Source organism: Dunckerocampus dactyliophorus, chromosome 5, assembly GCF_027744805.1.
Source record: "Dunckerocampus dactyliophorus isolate RoL2022-P2 chromosome 5, RoL_Ddac_1.1, whole genome shotgun sequence".
Classification (NCBI taxonomy): Eukaryota; Metazoa; Chordata; class Actinopteri; order Syngnathiformes; family Syngnathidae; genus Dunckerocampus; species Dunckerocampus dactyliophorus.
In genome coordinates, this window is record NC_072823.1 from 20,184,926 (window position 1) to 20,210,093 (window position 25,168).

Below are 25,168 nucleotides of genomic sequence, written 5' to 3' on the forward strand. Positions count from 1 at the left end.
TTACGTGCCTTTGTCTTACAGTGATGGTTAAATTAAATCTTTTTAATCAGCGTACATATTGGATTTGTTATTATTTCGGTATTTATGGTTAATGTTTTTTGGGTGAGTAGATTTTGAACGCAACAAAATGACGTCAAAAACGTCATCATGGTTCGCCTCCACCGTCCACGAGAGGGCCTCAGTGTTGCGTCCTATCCAAGCAGATGTGACACGACATCCACATTGTATTCGTGATGTTATTTTTTGCGAGTATCTTGACATCAGAAAGTAAGAAACGCTTGCTTCACCGACGTCTCAGCTGTGGTAACACTATTACCGTAATAGACAAGACTTAAAAAAAAAAAAAAGCAGCGCGTATATATCACTAAACACAGTGGCAAAGTAGCGCACTCTACTGGCGGTAAGGCTGTACTTCAAAAATACACTGAGCCCATCAATTCACAATAAGACATTTGTGACGCAGGACGCCGTAAAGGGGTAAAAGTGAGGACAATTCCAAGTAAATAGGTGAAATATATTTGCTATCTGATCAGAAATCGACTAAAACAATATCTTGTATTTGGTAGTAACAGTATCCACATTGACCAAAAGTAAACTTCCCTATTGACTCGCCGACCCTCTATAGATACATGAAATGGTTTTGCCCACTACTATCTTCACCTTGCTTCAAAGCTGCAACCTGTTGCTGGTCAGTCGGCAGTTGGGCAGAGCAGAGTCAAACTATGGTTCCAGTGCCTACTAAAATAAGTCTGGGAGCCAAAAAAGAAAAGAGGGAAAGGTGAGCGAAGAGAGGCAAATGAAATGACAAGGATGTCATTATGTGACCTGTTCTTTTGTAGCCTAGCCAGTCTGTGTGTCGTGGAAATTAACCTGTTAGCTTAATGCCCACAATGAAATAAGCTAGCAGAGTGTTAGCCACATCACACTCCTTTTTAACCAACATTTAATCAGTGCAGGTATATGTTTAGCATGTATTATTGAAGCAGTTGTTCCTCCCCTTTTTACCAGATTTAACAACAGTCAGTAGCAGCCCCGTCTCACAATAACTTTACTCCCTGTTGTCAAAACTGAAAATGATTAAAACTTATGAGAGGCCAACTGTGTCCCTGGACAGGCTGTCAGCATGTGCATTAATCTCCACTGAGCAGGACGTCAGAAAGTCACTGGATATGGAGCTACTCATGACAAGGTTTGCTCAGACAAAGGCCAGGTAGGTGAAATTTTAGCGTGATAATTTAAAGTGTGTCATGCACAAATATGGCCTGTTGGTTCTCATAATTGACCTTGTTATCTTTTGTGGTGTCTTTTTTTTTTAAGCAACAGAAGACCAGCAATCTCCAGGCTGAACCTATTTGCTGCTGCCCACATGGAAGACCTTGTGTTGAGGTGAGAATAAAAGTTTGGTCAGTGCAGCACAAGGATTTGGGGGGCTCCGAGACTGGGTTTGCCTTGGGCCCCAAAATAACTAAATAGACCCTTGCGTGTATTACTACGAGTTAATTTCCCCTTTGTGGGATTAGAATTAGTAAAGTAACGAAAAAAATCTAATTGAATTGTTGTGCTTGTAGTTTTCAATAAAGTACAATTGCACTGCATCCTTGCGAGAGGTGTTTGTAATATTTTAGTTACCGTAAAGCACCGTGTATAAACCACACTTTTTTTCCACTGATAAGAAGCAAAATATTGGTGTGCAGTTTATACACGATGACAGGTCTGTGACCAGATGCAGAAATTGACGAGAAGCCAATTTTAGAATAGCCGTCTGTGGGTCAGACAGTTGCTTTGACTTTAGCGCCCTCTGCTGTACAGTTGCTGAAAATGCTTGTGTATGCAACTAACTTATCTGACGGCTGTCTGTATTTTCACACAGTGAAACGATCTCTATATAGCACTGAAGCTAACCTAAGCTTCCAATGTAAAATACAATACAACGTTGGAGTTTATTCAAATTCACACTGAAGCAATGCTGTGTTCTGAGCAATACATGGATAACTGATCCGCATGCACAGAACGCCGCTCTATCACTGCTTGCGTCACCGCTCGCGTCACCGCTAAACCAACATTTGCTACCGTTAAATCGAGGCTAAAGCAATGCCGGCTTCAGCGGTGCACCGCTAGGACAACGCCCGTGTTTTCTAGGTTTTTTTTTCCCATTTTGTGACGAGCTCTGTCGAATTTCGCCCCCCTCTTCCTACCGTTCAAGGGACGCTACAGCAAAGTTCAGGCGGGGTGACCGGGCCTGTACCCTCTCAAAATGCCACGACGATCTTTCACCGCAGCGTTCAAACTCTCCGTCTGCCGGTATGCAGAAGAGTTTGGGAACCGGGCAGCAGGACGGCAGCACGGTGTGGATGAGTCAGTCATCCGGCGTTGGAGAGCGGACATCATCGGCAAGTTGACAGCAAACTTTTCTTACATGAATTCCATTGCAGAGGAATTGATGGACGGCAGATTTCTCCTTTCTTCTTCTTTTTGAAATTGGTTAGTACCGTTACGCATGTTGATTTGAGATTAAAGAGTTGGCAAGCATTTATGAACTAAAAATTTTTTTTTCCTCGCCATGAGCCTGAAAATGAGGGTGTGGTTTATACACAGTGCTTTACGGTACCTCTTTTAGCTACAGGAGAAGGTCCAAATATTAGAAAAAACTTTCAGTAAGATGTATTGTAGCGCTACACCACTGTAGCATGTTTTTGTTGCCACTGTTATCTTTATAAAGGTAGTATTTTCAATTTACTGTAGCTCTTTGCAATAGACTGTGCAGATGTACAGTACCTACTGAAATGTCATCCGCACGCGTCTGTAAAATACTTCTATTCCAATTGTTTCCTGCTTTGAATGTGGAACGGTGCAGAATTTAGGGACAGCGCCATCCACCTGTGACAGACACCGCAACAACAACAAAAACAACGGTGGGTGATGAGAACACCACAGGAATACAGGCGTACAGTCACCTCCAGATCACACATTAAAAAACTTGCAAGGACACAGAAAATATCACACTTTACTATCACACACTGAAGTTTGTATTTTTAATATGCATGGGTCACCTGGTTATAGAGAATTGTGTATTCTTTTTCACTGTCTGACTATCTGATAGACAGATTAACTGGGGATCTGCCATCCTCACACTGTTTTTTTTTCCAAGCTTTATGCAAGCTTTATGCAAGCTTAGCTTTGTTATCGTGCACACAATATGTCATACAGCCTCTAAGAGTGTGTGTGTGTGCGTGTGTGTGTGTGTGTGGGAGGGAGGATTTTTTGCATTTGTGAAGCTGTGAAGATCTCTTGGGAGAGAAAAACACCCAGATTGGTGTGATGTTGACACACACACAGCCACCCACACACATATAAATATATATATTGTTTAAAATTAGATTAATCACAGTTTTCAAATGAATTAATCATGATTAATCACCATGTCACACTGTTACATTATCATATTATTAGATTACCTTATCATTTTCCCATGTATTTTAAACTAGCAAATAGTATATTTGGAATACAGGAAGTGAACAAATGTATTGCCATTGATATGAAACGGATGGGGGGGGGGGTGTAGGATTAAATAAGCTTTACGTCTTCCTGCTCCTTTTTGAACATGTAGAACAGTAAATTGTACTATGTGATGCACTTCAATGTAACTTGCATGCATGTTCAGAATAAATTAAACCATTACCGTCACCATTATCATGTCTGAGATATGCCCATTTTTACTGTATTTTATTGAGAGAAAGATAAATGACAGGGCAGGATGCTATATATTTGTGTGTATTAACAGCGGCAAATTAACTTAAAAAGTAAATCAAGTTAAGAGATGGCACACATGTCTGAAAATCAATTTACCTAACACTGGTTGCTTTAATAGCAGAATATTCTTATTATGAGCAATGAGGAGTGTTGTTCAAAGACACCACGTCATTTAAGTGGAAATCCCCACTCACAGTGACAGGTTTTCACCGCTGCGCCGTGCGAGGATTGTAACACCAATATAAATGAAATCTTCATGATTAAACACTCTTAATGCACAAAAGAATCATCAAACATACTTATTTGTTCATATGATCCACAAAGAGCAATGAACAACTTAATGCTCTCTCTCCTTTCTGCACAGTTCTCCTTGCGCCGTGAGGCGTTCAGGCACACTTGTAATTGTGAGGGTTGGGCGCTAATTGTTGTTTTTATTCACGTACGTACGCCACTTTGGGAACCTAGGAGTTATAAGATATAAGACAGAATCTAAAAATAAGCTACTGTACATATTTGACCCAGCAGAAGGCATTTTGGTTTGTAATATTTGAACTATGTCACATTTAATGTCATGAAGGCTGTCCAATCAAGTCCTTACTTTATGCATATATTCTACCCTGTGCAGCCTTTGGTCACATGACAAAAATAGCAGTGTGAACACTAACAAAGTATCTTGTTTTAACTGTTTGTGGGGTTTTTTCCCCCAATATGTGCCTCCTCACTACTTTATTCCACACAGTAAAAAGTGTTTTTGATCTTTTCCTTTGTGGCTCAAGGAGCACCCATTCATTGTGCGCCTTAATGAGCGGCTAATTATCCCAGGACTTCACAGTCTCTTTGGAGCCTCCTCCTCAAACAGGTTGGCATGGTGACCATAGAGGGATGGTTGGGGGAGCATGCCACCAAAAAGGGGCCTCCCACTCTTCCCTTCCACATAGTCTGTTAACTATTTTTATACGGGTATGTGTGCTTGTTTTGGGCTACTGTATATTAAAGGTTATTATGGGAATGTTCTGACCCCTTCCGGCAACTTCCAGTCTGATTTATAGACACCTCTCTTCCTACTTCGTGTTTATAGTGCCATGGCAATTGGCCATAATCCCTTCCTCCAACACTATATAAAACTGTGCTGCATTCAAAATGAGTCCGAGTAATACCTCTCTGCTTGCGTGCAACATTCCAGTGATGAACAAAATGTCAAGATGTATATATGTGTTATAAATCACCTAAAAAAAAACAAACACCTTTTATAAAAGGCACCTGCGATTTCTTTTAGTTGCTAGGCAACCGCAGTGCGCCACAGTGATGCTGCTCGGAGTTAAAGGCTGGCTGGCTGGCGTGTGAAGGGGATGGCGGGGTGAATCACTGTCTTTTATGGCTCTGAGGTTCCATTACATGGCCAGCTGACAGTGGCAATGATACACTGCCACTGCAGAGTAATTATGCAGGGTGGTGCATCATCTCAGTGACTTCATAGTGTAGTCATCCTATGTGAATGATGCTGTAGCACAGCTAACTAGAGATTTAAATGGAATAGGGTTGTCCATTTTTTATATATACTGTATATATTTTTTAATAAACTTTGCAAATCTGAGGTCTTTGAGGTCAGTTAAGCCCCAAATTATTCATATCATAGCAAGAAATGACTGATATCTGATGTCATTTAGCTGTAAATGTTGTGTTGTAAATGTGTGTTGTGTTGTGTTTACATTGTCACCCACAATGTAAAGAAGTTGTGTTAGAAATATTAATAATGACATTTTCATTGTTTTTTTTTTTTTTTTTTTGCACCATAAACGCTGGTGTTAAAGCCGGTTTTCATGTGGAAATGTTATTTCCTATATATATACTGTGTGTATATATATATATATATATATATATATATATATATATACTGTGTGTATATATATATGTATATATGTATGTATATATGTATATATGTATGTATATATGTGTGTGTATGTATGTATATATATATATATATATATATATATATATATACATACACACAGTGTATATATCCCATTATACATACAACTTAATTTTCTAACGTTAATACAGTCATTCCTCGCTACATCGCGGTTTGAACTTCACTCCCTCACTCTATCGCGTTTTTTCAAGAATTTATTAATTACTAAATGATTGCTGTTTTGTGGTTGACTATGGCCTATTGAAAGACAAGTTGTATGTAGTATTCTGGTCACCAGGCATCAGTAATGACACAAAACATTGACGAGACATTCACCTTAGATGACATTACCTTAACACTGCTTGACATTGAAAAAAAGTTATCCTCCCATTCCATGTGGAAGTGGTACATTATTGGCTTCTTACTTTGTCCTTCTTCTCTACTCTGTTTGAAACTCTTTCTTAAGTTTAGAATAAATTGGAGGCTAAATAGTTAGTTCGGTAGCATGCTATGCTTAAAGCCGTGGCCGTCTTTTGTGTCCCTGCAGTGATCCCGTAGCCTGCGCATTAGCAATGTAACGTAAACAAAGAATAATAGGAGTGTAAAGGTGACTATGGGGGTGTTATTTCATGTCTACAGTGCTCTAATAATGATAAAAGCGTATTTAGGAAGTCATAATCAGGTTTTCTATGCTTAATGAAAGAAATCCATTTATTAATATTGAATTGCGATGGCTGCTCATACTTCAAATGTAGCTTCTGCCATCTTGTTGAGTTAATAAAAAACTATATCTAGAGGTTGCCTACAGCCATAGCTGTTCATGCCAATGTTTTTGACCCAGTGCTAATTAGAGGCTAAGGTGGTTGTTAGCTTTTGTATAATACATACCTGGCAACTACATGAAACTGTGGTGAATTGAATAGAGTCATTAATTGGAGTATTTATTATAATAATACAATGAAATGCTCAGTCGAACAGTCAACTTTTTCTACAAGTCACAGTCATGCTAAAGCGATGGGAAGAATGAGGGAAAACTCCCTCAGGACATTTCTAGAATTCCTCACATAATCACAGTGTAACAAAGACATATTTACAGTAACTTAAACCATGTCCAAACACAAGCATGCAAACCAAAACTTCACAGAGGGTTGGGGGGAGCATTTAGTGGTTCATGTGTGTGTGACTGAGGGGATGTTGAATGGCAGAGCAGACATTTTTCGTTTTTCTATTAATGTGATCATGTAACAAACATTCCTGAGGCCGACGCTGAACGGCTGTGGGTGCCGGGGCTGTGACTTCGACAATGCGGACAAAACAAAGACTCTACTATGAGTGAAAAGGAGAGAATGACCTCATATTGTGCTGGACGACTCCATGTTGTGAAGCAACATGGAGTCTCTAACACCAAGAAATGTTTGGGTTACATTGGGAAGAGAGAGAGCGAGAAAGAAAAAGGAAAAAAAAAATCATAATTTTGCTAGAATAAAGGCATCAATTTGTAATTTTACAACAAAAAGTCATTAATGTAACAGGAGCGAAGGTGTACTGTTATGTGAAAAAAGCAATAAAGCTGGAACTTTACCACAAACAGTAAGTTGTGCAATTTAAGAACCATTAGGACTTCTAGTACCATTGTGTGTTTATTGAAACATTATGACTTTCTTTTGTAACATTACACCTTCATTTTTTTTACTCTTGTGAATTTATTGTCTATTTCTAACTTTTTTCTCACACCATTGTAAGTAAATTCTAGAACCATTATGACTGGCGAGTTCCTAACATTCCAACTTTTTTTGTAACATGATTTTCTGTTGTATCATTCCAACTTTTTCCCCATACGTGACAACTTTATTGTTGTACCATTTTTTTTTAAAATGACAACTTTTTAGTAATTTTGTTAATTGTAGAACCCTCCATCCATCCATTTTCTAAGCTGCTTGTCCTCACTAGGGTCGCGGGGGTATGCTGGAGCCTATCCCAGCTGACTTTGGGCGAGAGGCAGGGTACATGCTGGACTGGTCGCCAGCCAATTGCAAGGCACATATAGACAAACAATCATTTACACTCACATTCATACGTATGGACAATTTACAGTTAATTGTAGAACCATTTTATTCTTGATATTCTTTATTATTTTTTCTAATTCTATAACAAATTTATTCTTATAATATTACAGCTTTATTATCTTCCCTTATGTCTTTATGCATAATTTTGTCTTGTCTATTGGTGCACCCTTGTGACTTTATTCTTGTAGCATTACAACCTTTTCCCCTAGCTTTGCTGAACCCAGTACCTATCAACCCTCCCGTTTTTCTTGGCCTGTAAGAAAAACCTGTTGCCTGTTGCCTGTAAATTTCCTGTGTTTTCATCAAAAAAATCTCTGCTACCGCAGGTGACAATGGTGACAGTATCCACGCTTGAGCCACAGCAATCTGTGAGGACAATGTAGCCAGTGGAGTCTAATGAAATTTAGCAAAATTTAACATTTGCGACTTTATTCTAACAGTGTGAAGACTTCATCTGAGTGGTTTTGTTGTTAGAAACTATGCTTTCATTTTTGCTTAGGGTTCTTATAATGGCACATAGCTGATGAAATATGAGCTGTCCCAGTGCAAGTACATTGTCTGCTAGCGATCTAGTGCAGCTTTAAATAGTGAGTTGATGGTAACAAGGTGGTCCTTGGTTGTGATGATATCTGCATTCCTCTGCTGCCAGTCCTTAACACTGGAGCCACTTGTTGTCAGCTGATTATCAACACCTTGTCAGCAATGTGCTTGTTAGCATCTTGTGGGGCTTGCACAGGGGTGGAAAATTTAGAAGCAAAGCTTTTACCTCAGGTGCAAGCTACTAAGTGTCACACTTCTTTTTTTTTATATTTCCTCTTTCAGATGTGGCACACTTGTCAGATGTATAACGTGTCGATACAGCACTTCCTGCTGTCTGACTGTTGCTGTGGTATGAATCTCCTCTTTACTAGGGCGCTAAGAATCGCAAATACACTCCTTCCTCACTGACGTCTTTTTGGGCTTTTCACTCACATTTCTGCCTCCTGACGTCCTTCATGAGAAGTTTCCAGATGTGTGACAAGGAGAGGGGTGGGAGAGCAGAGCTACAAAGCAGGAAAGAGGTGAGAGAAGCAACCAGAAGGAGGTTAGAGTTGAATGGAGTCGTTTCGGGCTGCTGTTACTTATTAGAGAGGGAAAATGTGTTTTTCTGCTACTGCCAGCCTGCTGTGGAAGTCATTATTGTTGTAGACTAAAGTCATTTTGGCTTATAGGCTCTCATTGTATGTCCAGGAAATCAAAGATGGAGGCCACAGTAAGAAGTCAACATGTCATTGAATTTGTGTTGGGCCTTGTGTGGGTTCTTTTCTTCCTATCCCATTCCAAAAACATGCACAGTCATGTGGAAAAATTGGGAAACCTCACTGATGGCACTGTTATTAAACCCCCATATGTTGGATTGACTTGAAATTTCTCACACCCATCTACTAAACACCACAAAAATAGGTACACACCTTTAAGGGAATGACAAGCACATGTCTATCAAATTTGAACAAGATTAGTTGAAAAACAGCAACTTCAATTCGTGCATCCAATGGTGGTTTTTGTCACAAGACCTGACATGACATTTGTGGATTGTGCTCAAACTGCTTTGGAAGACATGCTAGCATACATGTAATACAGAATTTCAAGTCCATCTGACTTGTGGGGTCAAACTTTGGGGTTTAATAACAGCGCCAACATCTGGTGTATTTGTCAGAAAAATAACAGCGCAGGCTTTTGTGTGCAGTGCTTCAGGATTATAAGATATATCTTACGCAAACAAAGTGTGTTGGAACAAACTGTTGTGACTGAATGGGGTAAATGGCATTTGCTGTGCCTCCTATGGTTTGTGGTTAAAATGCTTTGGAAGACATGCTAGCATACATGTAATACAGATATACCCAAAGTTTTATAATCTGTATAGATAAATGGGCAATGATTTATGGACAATTAGTTTCTGGACAATTAGTCCTGCTCATGCCCCTCACACATACAGTAGGCTGGCCTAAAAATGTGTTGACTGGTCATGTTCCCTCTATGTCTTGTGTTAAGATGCATTACGTTACGTATTTGTGAACTTATCAATGAAATCAAACTTTCACATATAGTTCTACTTCTTGCCTTTAAAAAAATCCATTAAAATTACATTGTGACAAATAACCCCATGGTGTGTGACAACCATCCCCGTGATGGGGTGGGTTGTCACAACGTATATCAACAGTTTACCTGTAAATAATAGCTTTAAACCGAAATGCTTTGTCATGTTGCATCTTATAAATAGCAATGTAGTGCAAAGACACCAGGTGGTAAAAATAGGAAACAGTAAGAAAATGGACTGAAAAGACAGAAGGAAAAAATAGCATGCTGCAAGGGAGGGAGTGTGTTAGTGTGTGTATGAGAGAGAGAGCAGGAAGACGGAGGAGCTTGCCGTCTGGAAAACAGCATCTTTTCCCGCCACTCCGCTCCTACCCTCCTGTTCCCTCTCGGCATCGCTCCCACGCTCCAGCTCCCAAGATCCCTCCCCATTTCTCTGGAGGTGCAGCTTATGGAACTGTGTGTGCGTGTGAGAGAGAGGGAGTGCTTGATACTCAGCACCTCCTATTTGTCCCCCTCTCTCTCTCTCCCTGCAGCTGGGGTGGGCGTGTGGTGGTGGTAGAGATCTGACCCTTTCTGTCGCCCACACGCTCTCGTTTGTTTTTAAGCGGGCTATGGATGGATTGCGTTTACCTCCACTCATCGAGGAGGCTTTGGACTCTACAGGTCTGTACCGCTTCGTCACCGTGAGTGTTGTTGTGTGCGATGTGATATTGCGCTGGCTATTTTTAGCACCCGAGTGTTGCTGTTGGAGAGTGAAGGATGGATGGTGGAGGAGGAGGAAGGATGATGAGGAGGTCAGGTGGTCAGGAGGTGGGGAGATTACAGTGAAAGTGCATCTGTATGAGGAGATGTAGACTAGTTGAATTGCTGACAGGGACACGTGTGGATGTTTGATGGAGGCAACACACTTGCAGGTAATGGAGGCTGAATGCATGCAGCGGGGAGCGCTAGAAGTGTTTTGGAAGTGCGTGTTTTGCTACTTTTTGGGTATTCTTTTGGTCATGTTTCCATAGTCGTTTTTTGGTTTGGTAGCAGGGGCACACAAAAACAATTTAAGTAATTTCAGTTTAACCTTATTCATGGGAGGGGGCACAGGTATAGAAATAACCTATTAAAATTTGCTGGTAATCTGGGAATTGTTGTTTGGTAAGGGTTGCATGCATGTAGCAGAGTCTTTCAGTGTTATTGTGAGTGTATTGGTACTTTTTTTGGGTAGTGTTTTCATAGCCGTTTGTTTTTTGGTAGCATGGTTACACAGAAATGACATAGCTGATTTTAAGTTCAAGTCGGGGGGGGAGGGGGGGGGGGGTCACAGGTGAATAAATAATCTATTAAAATTAGGTACAAATCTGGGAATTTGGGAAATGTTTTCTCTTGAAGTGTTATTGAGTGTTTTGGTACTTTATTGGCATTTTTGGTAATGGTTGTTTGGTAGCAGGGTTACATACAAATTACTTTGGTGATTTTATCTTAAGCTCATACTAGGGAAGGTTCACAGATGAAGGAAGAGTACATTAAAATGTGGTGCATCTGAAGGTGGCAGAGTGTTGCAGTGGTATTGTGTGCATTTTGGTACGTTTTTCGTCATGTTTCCATAGCTGTTTGTTTGGTAGCAGAGTTGCACAAAAATGCCTTGGGCGATTTTAAGTTAACTTCATACCGGGGAGGGGGCACATAGTGAACCAATACTATATTAAAATGTGGTGCATGATAATCTGATAAATTTTGTAAGAATACAACCAACATTTTTCCTTTTTTGCCTCAGTAAATAAAACATGAAAATTCAGGCATATGCAGGCAGTGTTTATTCATGAAGGTATTCATCCAAATGATTATTTTCCAGCTTCGGCTACTAAGTTTGAATGAATTTACTCTGTCGCTATATTTATATGCTTCATATTTGTGTGTCATAAAGTTCGCACTGTGTGTGTGTGTGTGTGTGTGCGTGCTTGCAACTGATAAACAGATAAGTTAAGAATGCATACTATGTTGTTGTATTTAGGTCCAAGTGAATGAGGAACTGCTGTAACTGTATCTGTTTGTAATAGCCATGCAAACAGAGTGGGTCTTTATGTGACTGTGTGTGCGAGTGTGTCAGGAGGATGTTTATTAGTGTGTATGTGTAGAGGGTCCAAAAGGAAAAAAAACTCACAGGTCAGTAACCTTCTGACTAGTGTCCAGAATGTGGCTTCCTCTTCCTGTGTTGCACTGGTGTCCTGTAAGTGAACTTGTCACAAACATGTTGTGTTTTGCTGGGTCTAATTGCTTTAATTCCATTGTGATTTTCATAACATTGAGGAGAAATTCTTTGCTTCCGACAAGCTTCATCTTGTTATCCCAACTCCCAGGGCACCCTCTTTCAGTCTATGCCCAAGGTTGGTTTCTTTTTAGATGTAACTTTATGGGATGTGGCAAATGTCTGTCTTAATGCAGTGTGACGTTTAAGTGAGTGACATAACAAGAACAGATGTGCAGCCAAAAAAAAGTGCATGCTGGGTTCTTTTGTTTTTGGATTGAACCAGTGGAAGAAATGCCAGGAAAGGAAAAAAACCCACATGTGGTCACATTGGTTTGCCGAATTTGCAGTGGTTTTTTTAAATGAAAAAAAAAATATAGCGTTTGTGCACCAACCACTTGATTGATACTATACATGCTACATTACAGGAAAACTACAGCCCTTGTTTCTGAAAGCCAAATCTGTCTATTTGCACATTTTTATATACAATATGCCATATATTGCATACAGCAACATAACATTAAGACAGAGGTGTCCAAACCTTTTCCACTGAGGGCTGCATACTGAAAATCAAAGGATGCAGCAGGCCACTTTGATATTTTAATATATTTTTTTATTTGTAGAAAGCCCTGCGATTGGCTGGTGACCAGTCCAGGGTGTACCCTGCCTCTTGCCCAAAGTCAGCTGGGATAGGCTCCAGCACACCCCCGTGACCCTGGTGAGGACAAGCGGCAGAGAAAATGACTGAATGAATTTCGTAAAAAGGGTAAAGAAAAAGTCGTTATATTTTTTTTAGACAAAGCTTTGTTTTTTCTCTGTTTTTCACGTTTTTGCTGTTTTTTTTGGTTACATTTTATTCTATTTATACAATGTGTCGCAGACCAATAAAAAACAAGCTGCACCTGCAAATGGCCCCAGGACCACATCTTGGACATCCCGGAATTAAAGAGTGGGACAGGAGGACATAAACGTTAGCAACACTAGCATAGCTATGTGAGCTTTATTTTTAAGATGTGTAGCGAAGCCTGCTTTTTAAAAACATTGTTTTAAACACAGCAGTGGCCGTATACACATGTCCATAAGGAGGTTTTTCCTTCATGGCGTCATGAAAAATGACAACTTCAAAAGCGACTGTTTGAGTGCCCCTTCGCTTAAAAGTAAATCAGTTGAAGCAAAATAGAGTGCAACTACTGTGATAACTCGTCTACGAGGAGTAGAGGCTCTGTTGATTCAGTTTCAAACAGTTTTTGGTCTGAAGAAGAACATGATGTCAAGCATGCTATTTGTGACATTGCATTCTTTGTGATGTTTGTGAATTGCTGCCATTATTTAGACATTTGCCAGGCTACTTGTTGTTAGGCAGAATTTGTGGGTCAATAATGGCTATTATGGGTTACACATTACTATAAGGATTATGTTTATTTATATATGTAACATTGCAATTGAATCACTAGTGTGTGTTAAATAAAAAATACAGTTTAACCTCGATTTTTGTATGCCCCAGTTTTTGCATGATGCTGAAAATTCTCAACAAAATTTGTCCTTAGTTTTCATACCATGTCTCAGTTTTCGTACAATATTGCATGTGACAAAATAGTCCATTTGCCCTCTACTGTATCGTTTCGCTAAACTGAGTCTCCAAACAAAGCACCCCACGCATTGCTGACTCACTGTGTGCATTTTTTATTGAGTGCGACTGCTAAAATAACCTGCCATGGGGCAAAAGAAAGTTGCGAATGCCAGCAATTTAATAACGAAGATGAGAAACACTATTGCATTCTATCTTGCCGGGATGTACGGGATGTTCACATCAACAATACGTTTTATCCAGTCGTCCTTTATAATTATTTCACATTGTTTTGTGTATGTAAATAATGCGTCTCTATAAAATGTATTAGTTGTTAATATTTTTGGGTGCCTGGAAAGCATTCATTGGATTTACATTTTTTCCTATGGGAAAAAAAATCCCTAGTTGTTTCGGTTTTTGCCAGCCCTCATGGAACAAATAAATAACAAAAACTGGGATACCGCTGTACACTTTGGAAAGAAGGAGCTATAAAACAGCACCATCTTCTGGATCTAACTGGGAACTGCTTGCCAATGTGCTGATTTTACATTTGCAAGCTGTTTGTTGTGTTTCACAGCTCTCAGCCACCATATTGCACCTCCTACGTGTATGAGCCAGCAACCATGCAGCACCACTGAGCATCTCTCCACATTGCCCACACACATACACACACACACACACACACATGCACACTCGCACGCACACGCAAACATAATCCAAACGCAGTTCACGCCAACCTTTTCACCTGCTTCAGCCCACACTGTTGTTCCTCTCCTGGCCTCCTCTTTCCATCCTCTCCTTTCCAGTGTGCCCTCGTGCGGTGAGACTCACAGACTCATGTCATCGCTGACATCCCCAGAGGCTGCACACACACAGAATTTCTTTCAGTGCTGTGGAACTAATAAGCAGCAGCAGCAGCAGCAGCAGAGTTTGTACACTCCATGGACAAACTTTGGAGCTGTGGGAGCAGCACAAATCTGTAAAAACATCAGTGCTGTGAGATTCTCATGGAGCGGAGCTCAAGTGAAAATAAACCTCCAAGGCCCCGGGGCTTTTCGTCTTTTTTATGGTCTTGAGATCTAATGCACAAGCGCCATCAAAAGTTTGGTCCATGTATTCCAGAACGCTTGTCCACCTCTGATTTGTTGAAATTTCATAAACAATTTTCAAAATAGGAAACTGAAAGGCAAGGCATTTTCCAACAGTCACACAAGTGTAAAAAGAAGTTAACCACGACCTCTATGACACAAGGCATAGCGTTTAAGGAAGGGCAGAGCGAAAACCTCTACCAAAAGCAGTCAGCGTCATGCAGCTTTTAACATTCTTAATTGTCCTACAAGTGTAACGATAAGTTGTATAATAAGACTTTATGAAACTAAATATAACTACCCTCTTTTTGAGGACACCAAGCAAAGCATAAAAGAAAAGGGAGACAAAAGCTTGCTAAATGCAGTCAACTTTATGCTTTGTACTTTGTAACATTCTTAACTGTCATACAAGTGTAAAAAGAAGTTAACTGACATGCAGAGGGAGGCTACTGATTGTGCCTGGAAAGTCAGACCGTTACATGAACACTACAAACACCACATTTTTTCCAGGCTATATTTGCTTCTTCCTTTAATTATTATGCATGTCAGCCTGAGCCATTTGTACAACAAGCCAGGACAGAACCACTCATGTTACTACAAGGGTGCACGCTAATAAAGTAGGACAGATGATTGCAATATGATAGCTCTTCCAGCCAGATATTAATGACAACCACTGCCTTGAATTATAGAAGTAAACAGAATCACTCAAAATAATCCACTAAGTCAAAGTCCACAGTACATGCACAGGCACATGTGCAACATACAGTACATGCCATATTGTCATTGCAATCTCTTTCCATGACAGTTATTAATGATAAACGGCACTTTGCATAGTAAAAAATAATCAGAATGACTTAAAAATAATCCACACATAGTATCCATGTAGTATAATGACGTGACGGCACATGTGAATGATGCAAAGCTCGAATGCTATAGACTAGAGCATTGTCAGTGTGGGCATTAACCCTAACCCCAAGCACTAACCCTAACCCTAACCTGAAGGCTCCACCGTAATAGAAAGAACTCTGTGTGATTCAGTGCAGTTCAACGCCACTGTAAATAATATGAAACACATTAAATACTATTAATTTTTCCTCTTGTGCCCTTTTCCCCTTGAGGATTTGACACGCTCGTGTTGTCCTTGTTTTCCACACAGGTGACGTAAAAGCTTCAAAGAGATTGGTGTCAGGTGGGAGGTGCTGATTTGCGATCAAATGGATTATTACCGCATAGCTTGTGTCCCAGCTTTGTTCTCTTGCTATTCATATGTTCCCACACAGAATAACATTGCATCAGGAGCGTCTAGAATGCACTGAAAGTGTATTTTGTGAGATGAATAACATTATGTGCCAACACGCGTGTTTATTTGTGCATTCTCATCTAATGAGGCCAAATGATAGCATGCATCTTGATGCAGTTGACCCACTTTTTTTTTAGAAGTGCAAATATGGATTCTCCATCGGAGAATATCGCTAACCTTTCTGTAACTCTACATTTCATTTTTTGGCTCAAAGAAGACATGATATGCCTCTACATAAATGACCTCATGAAGTGGATACCCTGAGTGGGTGATTGGAGGGGAGAAAACAACGTCACACAACAGCAAGAGAACCTTGTACCAGGGTGACTTTCCCCTCTTGTGCACCATGCACGTCACCACGGCGACTGATATGACTTCACCTTTCCTCTCAGTTTTACGAGCAGCAGATGAAGCATCCAAGCTATGACTTCATTCTCTTGCTATTCTATTCCCACCCTCTCCCTGTTCCTGTTCCTGTTTTTTGCTCCCCCAACACTGTGTATAATGCGTTGCTGTGAAAGTGTGTGCCAGTGTGCATCTCCATCACTAGTGTGCAGGCTTCAAAGGTGTGGGGTGCATTATTCATGACCTCCTACACAAGGAATACACGGCGTACATTACACACTGTGCACTGCACTGTGGACAGGCTCATTAAAATACTAGGTCACTGTATTACACAAGGATTCGTGCATAACCACAATCACAGGACACTTCATTAGGTACACCTGCGCAATCTATTGTCATGATATAATTGAGTAAACACAACTATTACAACTCTTTTGCATATAACCTCATATCTACTCATATCCACAATGGTGCAAATGACATGAACACACACTCAGCTAACAAAAAGGCTTTCTCTGGCCTCATTAATGTCTGAATTTAATCCGAGACAACTATTGTGAGAGAGTTTGACAAAGAACGCTGCTTCTTGGCTGCTTGCTACGTCAATGTGTATATCGAGATTGTACAAGAATGTTCCTGGGACAAAGCTCCTCTCTCTAGCCTCGCTCCAGGAGGGACTTCCCAAATTATCCATGATCGTCTATTTGAGACGTGTACAGTTGTGAAACTTTAAAAACTATGTTGTTTTGCCTGTTCGTTCACATGACAACAGTCGTTTTTTTAAACCTAACATTATGAAATGTGTCTCAAGGTGATGGTTTTTGACATGACTATGCATTAGGTGCATATCATCGCCGGCCATGAGATCGGGCCGATCCGGTTGTCATATAAGTTTCGGAACTCTGGACCACATTCCAACATGGCAGGTGCGTTAATGTGACTCAAAGGTGGTTGCCAATTGACTCCCGCCGCCCGCAAGAAGAACGAAATGCAACACCACCATGCAGACATGTCCGCCGCGTACCGTGGTGAAGTTAGTTTCACGTTGGATATTTGGCTCCGAAGCTACAGCAGCAGTTCCCCCTCACTGTGCCCGGACTGCTGTGTCATCGTGCGGGGAGCTTGCATGGGAAGTGCTGCTCTAACCGCTAGTTGTTTATAGTAGGGACAGTCAATAAATTACTATTGTGCTGAAGAGAATTTCTTTAAAAAAATGTCATATATTCTAAACCACACGACAAATTTATCGATAACCATGTCAAATGATTAGTTCTACCCTAAAAGTATTTTGCACACACATTTTTTTTCAATTTGATCTTTTATTGGATGGACTCTTATTGGATCTTTTATTGGATTAGGGACCTGACTCACAGAGGTTTGTTACAAAAGCCAAACAATATTGTTGAACAAGCTGTGTAATAAAAAAGTAAATTCAGCAATACTTTGGTTGCATTATTTTTAATACTTTGAAGAGCTAATCAATTCCACAAATTCATGTTTGTAACAAAAGCATATTATTAAAAAAAAAAAAAAGGATCAGGATCGGCTCATCAAGACTAAAAAAAAAATCAGATAGGATCAGCCAAAAAATGTGGATCGGGACTCCCTAGTTCCATTGATGCCATTATGACTCAAATTACTGTATCGGCACCTTTATCTGGACTTTCACCAACATCTAATTGGTTCTTCCATGGCCAATGTACCACTCTTCAACAAATTTCAGTTCAGTACTTTTTGTGTAATCCTGCTAAGTGTCCTATTATTTATTGTACTATGTTGACACAGGTCATTATAAAGAACACCAACAGTAATGTAATGTAATGTCTAATACTTTTGCATGGTACTGAATGTTTATGTTTGGTAGCTGCGCAAGTTACAAGCTTACTGATTAAAAAAGGTTAAAAAGTGAAGCTATTTTGTCCAATGTGACAATGGAGAATTTGATGGTCCCTCAGCTGCACTTTGAAGCCTTCTTGGCAAGTGAGCATCAGTCAGTGGGAAGCTCATCACTGGTATCTTGATGGCTCTCAGCTGCCGCCGGCTGTATACGCAGCTCTGGCTCTCCATCCGTCACGTGGCCCACTTTTTTTTATGACTTAGTCATTACACCAGCATGAAAATTTAATGACAAAATAGCCCAGTGCCCATGAAACACCTCACATAGCCTCTCAAGGGCTGCATTGTTTAATGACGATGGTTATGCAATTGGAAGAAAGGAAAGTCTGCAAAAGACGTGAAGCAAATATGAAGCGTAATTGGGATGGAAATAAGTTACATCTTGCAAAAAGAGAGGGGGTGACAATAAGGTAGAAAAATAATTATGCCAGGAAAGACAAGAATCCCCTGAGCCGAGATTACATCGGTGAGACTCACTTTTAATTAGGCAGATTTTTAGTTAATCCTCTGCAAGGTCCCCTGCTGCACTTAACTCTCCTCACATCTTTTCTATTTCCAGTCTCTCAGCAAACTGAGGGAATATGTGCGAGATAAAGACATCACTGGTCACAAAATTGGGTACATGCACAATCTAATGAAACGGAGAGCTGTACCAACACCCCTGCCTTTGCAATCTGTTTTTCATTCAAATTGTAAAAAAGTATGTGACTAGCAGGTTGATTTAAGTGCACTAGTTTGAATTTGAAAGATTGTGTACTGCACTTTCTTTGTTGTATTAAATCGTTTTTGTATTTTCTAGTGTGTGTTTATTCATACTGTGATTGGCGGGCGACCAGTGCAGGGTGTACCCCGCCTCTCGGCCAAAGTCAGCTGGGATAGGCGCATACCCCCTCGACTCTAATGAGGACAAGCGGCATAGAAAATAGATGGATGGTGTTTATTTATAGTTTTTCTGTTATTTTGCTTTAAAAAGAATGTTTTTTTAATGCTTATTTATAGTTGTACAGTGAGCCCTCGTTTATTGCAGTTAATTGGTGCCATACCCGACCGTGATAAGTGAAGTAGTATTCCTTCTTTATAAATGGAATATTTTCATAGGGTAGAAAACCCGCGATCTTCTAAATACGTTTTTACATTATTAGAGCCATCTAGACATTAAATAACACATATATAGTCACATTTACATTTATATTACCCAATATTCTCGATATAATCGGAGAAAATAAGTCATTTAAGATAGTTTACCTTGTGGGGGAGCAGAATCGATGGCGGACAGGAAGTGACATCGGAGGTTCAAGGTTGAATTTTAGCTTGTGTGATATGGTCGCAACAGTAACTTGTGTTATTATTATGGTGTTATTATTATTGTGCGTGTTGTGAGATGAGTTAAACCTGCAATACAAGTTGGTTTGTGCTTCGGTGGCGGTCTCACTGAACCATTAGTGACACCTAGTGACCAATGTAGAATATTACACCCACAAATTGGTGGTCTTAATGGCTTATGCTGTATTTATATTTTAGTTCATTTAGTCATTTTTATGCTTGAAATACGTCAATTTGGGCTTAAATATGCATATTTTTGACTAATAATAGGCTGATGTCAACCATGAAACAGTGATTGTTTATTAATTAATTCATGTGTGGAAGGCCGCAATAGAGTGTGGCAGCGATGCTCGAACTGCGATGTAGCGAAGTACGAATGTAGTTTTTTAACTGAAAAAAATACACATTTGTAAACACAACGGTTGTGTGAGTGTGTAAGGATGAGGTAATAGTCTTTATGCTTATTCTATTTTGTACCGTTTGTGATATGTATGACTGTATATGTTTTTAATTAAAAAAAAGGTGTGTGAATTTGTGTTTTTGGTGGGGTGTCAGGGAGGCGGTCTGCCCACGGTGTTACAAGCTAGAACTGCCACGGCCTATATGAGTTTAGCTTGATTGCAAAGTGTTGTGGCTGGAGATTTTGTTGCCAGTTTGCAGTGATTTGTGCCCCTGGCAGCCAGCACACAACATATTCTCCATTTAAATTATACTCTTGTTGTTTTTCAATCAATGCCTACTGATACAGCAAGCTATTTTCCTTACCTCTGGCGGAAATTTAGGCCTTGATTTTTTGTTTTTCCTCAACGATTTGTGAGGTCACGTTTGATTGAATACTCCTCAGGCATCTACATTTTGGTTGTGTTTGTCATATGTGGTCTATGAATGGTGGCATGTGTTCTTATTGACTTAGGGGTGCATTGCTGAATGGTGACTCACAGTAAACTCGCCCCTTTTCCCCTTCTCCGCATTGTCAGCTCACTCACACCCCCTGCTGGGCTGATATTATGACTCAGGCTGCACAGAGGAGGTTGGGGAATGGGGTTAAAAAGTCTTGTTATTAGAATGTAACAACATGTGTGTGTGTGTGTGCGTTTGTGTCAGTGACTCAAAACAAAGTGTCTTTGCTGCATCCTTCTTGGCTCCATTCTGTCAAACATCTCCGCTCCAGCCAAATGATGAAAAGGTGGCAACCACTTTGAATATTCAAATCTGGGCCTCGGCACAAAAGAGTCTTTAATCACAAGAGGGTGCTATTGATTTAAAAAGAAGAAGCAAGACAATGGGGGCTGAATCCAAAGCTGGACTGAATGAAAGAATTGATGAGAGGAGGCTTTGTCACCTGTGAGCTCTCCCTCCATCAGATGCTCATCACTTTCATGTGCTCTTCAGATGATCTGAGCGAGCAGAAAGCAGACAGCGGCCCCGACATGGAGCACATCACCGCCAAGGAGCGAGGCGTCCTGGAGGAGAACAACGAGAAGGAGGACATGGAGCAGGAGAGAGCTCGGGAGGAGGAGGAAGAGAAGAAACTGATGGAGGAAGGAGGCGAAGACGAAGAGAAGAAGCTGACAGAAGAGCAGGAGCTGGAGGAGCTGAAGGGCCAGGTGCTGCAGCTGCTGCTGGAGTTGGAGGACGCCAGGGAGACGTCCAGTAAACATCAGGAGAGCTTTTTGGAGCTCCAAGGTGAGAGACACCGTGCACATGTTATACACAACATCCAGTCTAGATGGCGCTGTTTATCTTTCTTTACACCATAAGTGTTTGACAGTGGACCCTCTAGCTCAAATGCCATCAAGCTTGTATAAGATGTTAAACTATTACCAAAAACATTGCTTGATTTTAATGATCATCTCAGTTTGATAAATGCAATATACATTCATTTCAATGGGACTAATGTTTTCTTCAATGCTAGTAAAGCTAGTAAAATTTGGAGTCCGGTCAAAATATAACGAATAATCCGATCACGAATCATTATAAGTGAATGTTTGCATATGAAACAAGACACCAGAGTTCCTCAGTTTATTGACTGCATTGATATTATACTGTAGTTCTTTTTAACTCAAAAACAGCGTGTATAACTAATAAACATATTATGATGGCCACAGTTTGACCCTGGAACAGATTAATTCAATATACAATCATTTCAATTCAAAAATGTGTTCTTTCCAACAATGGGCCACATCCAAGGCCTTAAAGGTAGTACAATTTAGAGTCTGACCCCAATTTTTTGTCATAATATGCATTGCGCAAAATTCAATCATGTGTGGCGTCTGCATATCGCACAAAACGTCAGCATTTTCTCAGTTTATGAGACTTTTGTTACGCCCTTCTCAATGAGTAATGAGTGTTTTCTTGTTTTATTGCATTAATATAGTGTTGTGGTTAACGTCTTTTTACATTTTATAATTTTGAAATGTTGCTATCATAATGCCTGTGCAGTTAATAAACATATTATGATGGCCACAGCTTGACCCTGGGATGGATTAATGCAATATACAGTACACACAATATATGTACATGTAATCATTTCAATGGCATAACTGGATTGAAATGACAACAGATTGGGCGACCAGCAGCAATGAATGGATTGTGTTTGACTTTGGAGGTTCCACTGTATTCTGTAGGGTATCCAGGGGCAGTGCCCCACAAGCTGGTGCTGTTTGTTTTTCTTTAGTGTGTATGGGATGCAAAACGCATCCCATTATAGTCAACAAAATGTGCAAAATCTTTATCGAAAACCAAGATTAAGCACGATTTTGTATTTTACTTCTTTTTTAAAATGTCCCTGTCATGGGCTGACCTGCAATTTAACAAATTTTCAATTTATTTCCATCAATTCCATCGGAAAATATCCAACTTAAATGTGGTATTGTCAGTTCCTGCTGTGTCATCCAAACTAACATGTATGCCATTTATTTTTTGATAGGCCTATTATGAAGGAGCACATGATTTCTGCCTAGCAACAAGTGTCCATGCAAACATGCGACTTGACCATGGACAACAATTACAGTATATTGATCTACATTTGCTAATTATAATTGGTGAAGTTTTATAATGAATCCACTGATTTGTGTTGTTTGTGCAACTTGTAAAGCTGCTGTTGGAAGATACTGTAAATTGTAGTAATAAAATATAGAGGAAAGTATTGTAGTTTTCCTGTCATGTAGCTTATACACAAGTGGCTCATGCTCCTTACTTTCCCCACATAAAAACACATCTGCTCTTGTGTAAAAGCAACAATTCTTCAACACAAACGTAGACATGTCAGTGAGTAAACATCTATATGTTGTCCCTGACATCACCTCTTTAAGGTGATGAGTATTCGGGAGGCTATAAGCGGGCAAGGCCTTTTGAGTGTTTGGTAGTGATATCAGCGTGCGTCCTATGCGTCATGCTCACAGACAAGGCGTTCTGATGTGCTGAGCTCAGTTGTTTATATGTGGCCTGCAGTGCAGCACATTCCTCAAGACAACTGTGTGCACACTCCAGAGAAGCTTCCAGACTTCCCACTGTGGACTTCAGCTGTTCCCTGCCGACAACTGTCGGGCTTCCTTGGGGATGGGGGTGGGGTGGGGGGGTGTTGTTTTTTTTATTGTCAGGGGATGACTTAGATGTATGTTGCATGCAGGTGACAGCTATCCCGGCTATTGGGGGTGGGGTTTAAATCCGTCCATCCTTCACGCCGCTTATCCACACCAGGGCCGCGGGGGCACGCTGAAGTTTATCCCAGCCAATCGCAGGGCACATGTAGACAAACAGTCATTCACACTCACATTCATACCTATGGACAATTTAGAGTCACCGATAAACCTAACATGCATGTTTTTGGAATGTGGGAGGAAGCCGGAAAGAAAACCCACGCATGCATGGGGAGAACATGCAAACTCCACACAGAGATGCCCAACGAAAATATAATAATAATATATTATATAATATGACCAGTCCAGGGTGTACCCCGCCCAAAGTCAGCTGGGATAGGTTCCAGCAAACCCTGCAAGCCTAGTAAGGACAAGAAAATGGAAAATAGAAAATGGATGGATGGATGGATATATAATATAATAATAATTGAACATTGTAAACCAAAACATTAAGCTTTATTTAAAAAAACAATCTACATCTCAGCATTTATCTATTCATGATTTGACTTCTGAGCATGGCCTGAACCCTGCTTTGTTATGTTGTGGTGTGTGGGTTGCGCCAAATTAAAATTTTGGAATGTGCTGCATACCAAGAAAAAAAGCAAGCTGCAAACTGCAAATCGCCCCCAGGCCGGACTTTGGACACCATTGGCTTAAATGCTATTAAGACTGCAAGAAAAAAACACACGAATCAGCATATTTGTGTCTAATCAAATTAAGCATAATGATTATATGAACGCTATTTGTGACTGTTGCTAAAATACAATTGTATTGTATTACTGCATTTCAGCTTTTGCCTCATATAAACATTCCTTTTAAGGGTCAAGTAAGTTGAAGTAATTATTTGTGATAAATAGAATGTCAATCAGTTTTGCTATTAAGAGTACATAATGTGTTGGATATATGACTAAACAAACAAGACAACAATGTTGTATTACCACATTCAGCTTTAGCATACAACTGTGGCATTGATCCTTATGGGAAAGGGCAGGTTGTGTGTCGCTTGTGTAACAGTTCTATAAATGGATACACACACAAAGAGAGAGAGTCACAAAAGTTGCTTGTGTCATTTGGTTTTGCTTCAAGGGCGAACAGCTTATCAAGTTGTCATCTTCCAATCTGTCTGCTGAATTGACATGTTTCTCTTATCTCTTTCTATTTCCCAAATCTCCTCTCTCCCACTTCCTCACCTGCCCTCCTCTCCTCACCCCTTGCAGGATTGTTGGAGGATGAACGTCTGGTCAGCGCCCATCAGGCCGAAGCTTTCACTCGTCAGATCCAGAATCTACAAGGTAGCATCAAAACAGACACTTAGATTTAATAACAATTCATAACCAATGTCTCAACAACATGTACAGTATAATTACTGAAACTAAAAATGTACATTCAACTAACCAAATTCAATATTTCTGACAAATTACAACATCACGTGCCCTCGGGCTTGTTGCTTTTGTTGTATTATTATTATTATTTTTTAAATTTTATTTACTCCTTGTATTTAGCGTCACTAAAATATTGAATTTTTCCCTGTATTTAATGTTTGGTTTTTTTTTTGGCAAAAAATAAATACACTGTCAGCATATTTTTACAGGAAAAAAATGTAATAATGATATAAATGAAATTCTAATTACAATTTTAATAAGAACACATCATAGAAAAACATCACGTACTGTATGACCCTGTTTTTATTGCATTGAATTTTAGTTACATTTTTCTCCCTAGTTTGTTTTGCTGTTTTGTTTTAAATATATCAACTGTCTAAATATTTTTAAATGAAAAAAATAAAATTATAATTATAAATGTAAGAAACACACACACACACACACACACACACACATACACCGAGTATGTAAAATCTACAAATAGAAAATGAGGACATAAACGTTTATCATTGGACATTATAGTGCAGGGGTCACCAACGTGGTGCCCGCGGGCACCAGGTAGCCCCCCACGACCACATGAGGTGCCCGC

General features: G+C 39.9%; 1 protein-coding gene across 6 annotated transcripts in view; it reads left to right on the plus strand.

The window, feature by feature from the left end:
• Positions 1-654: 654 nt before the first annotated feature.
• LOC129181339 (coiled-coil domain-containing protein 136-like) overlaps positions 655-25,168 on the plus strand; it is a 41,610-nt gene continuing 17,096 nt past the window's right edge. For 2 of the 6 annotated variants that reach the window (XR_008570423.1, XM_054776412.1), the window contains exons 1-3: positions 10,110-10,464; positions 20,949-21,242; positions 24,415-24,489. Coding sequence is in view for 5 of the 6 variants with exons in the window: in XM_054776412.1 (XP_054632387.1) it covers positions 10,413-10,464; positions 20,949-21,242; positions 24,415-24,489 (421 nt within the window). In the remaining variant the exon portion in view is untranslated. Of the gene's footprint in view, positions 779-1,114; positions 1,211-1,317; positions 1,387-8,618; positions 8,787-10,107; positions 10,465-10,548; positions 10,716-20,948; positions 21,243-24,414; positions 24,490-25,168 lie in introns of those variants that run through there. The other 4 variants (XM_054776413.1, XM_054776415.1, XM_054776410.1 and 1 more) reach the window with 4 other exon arrangements.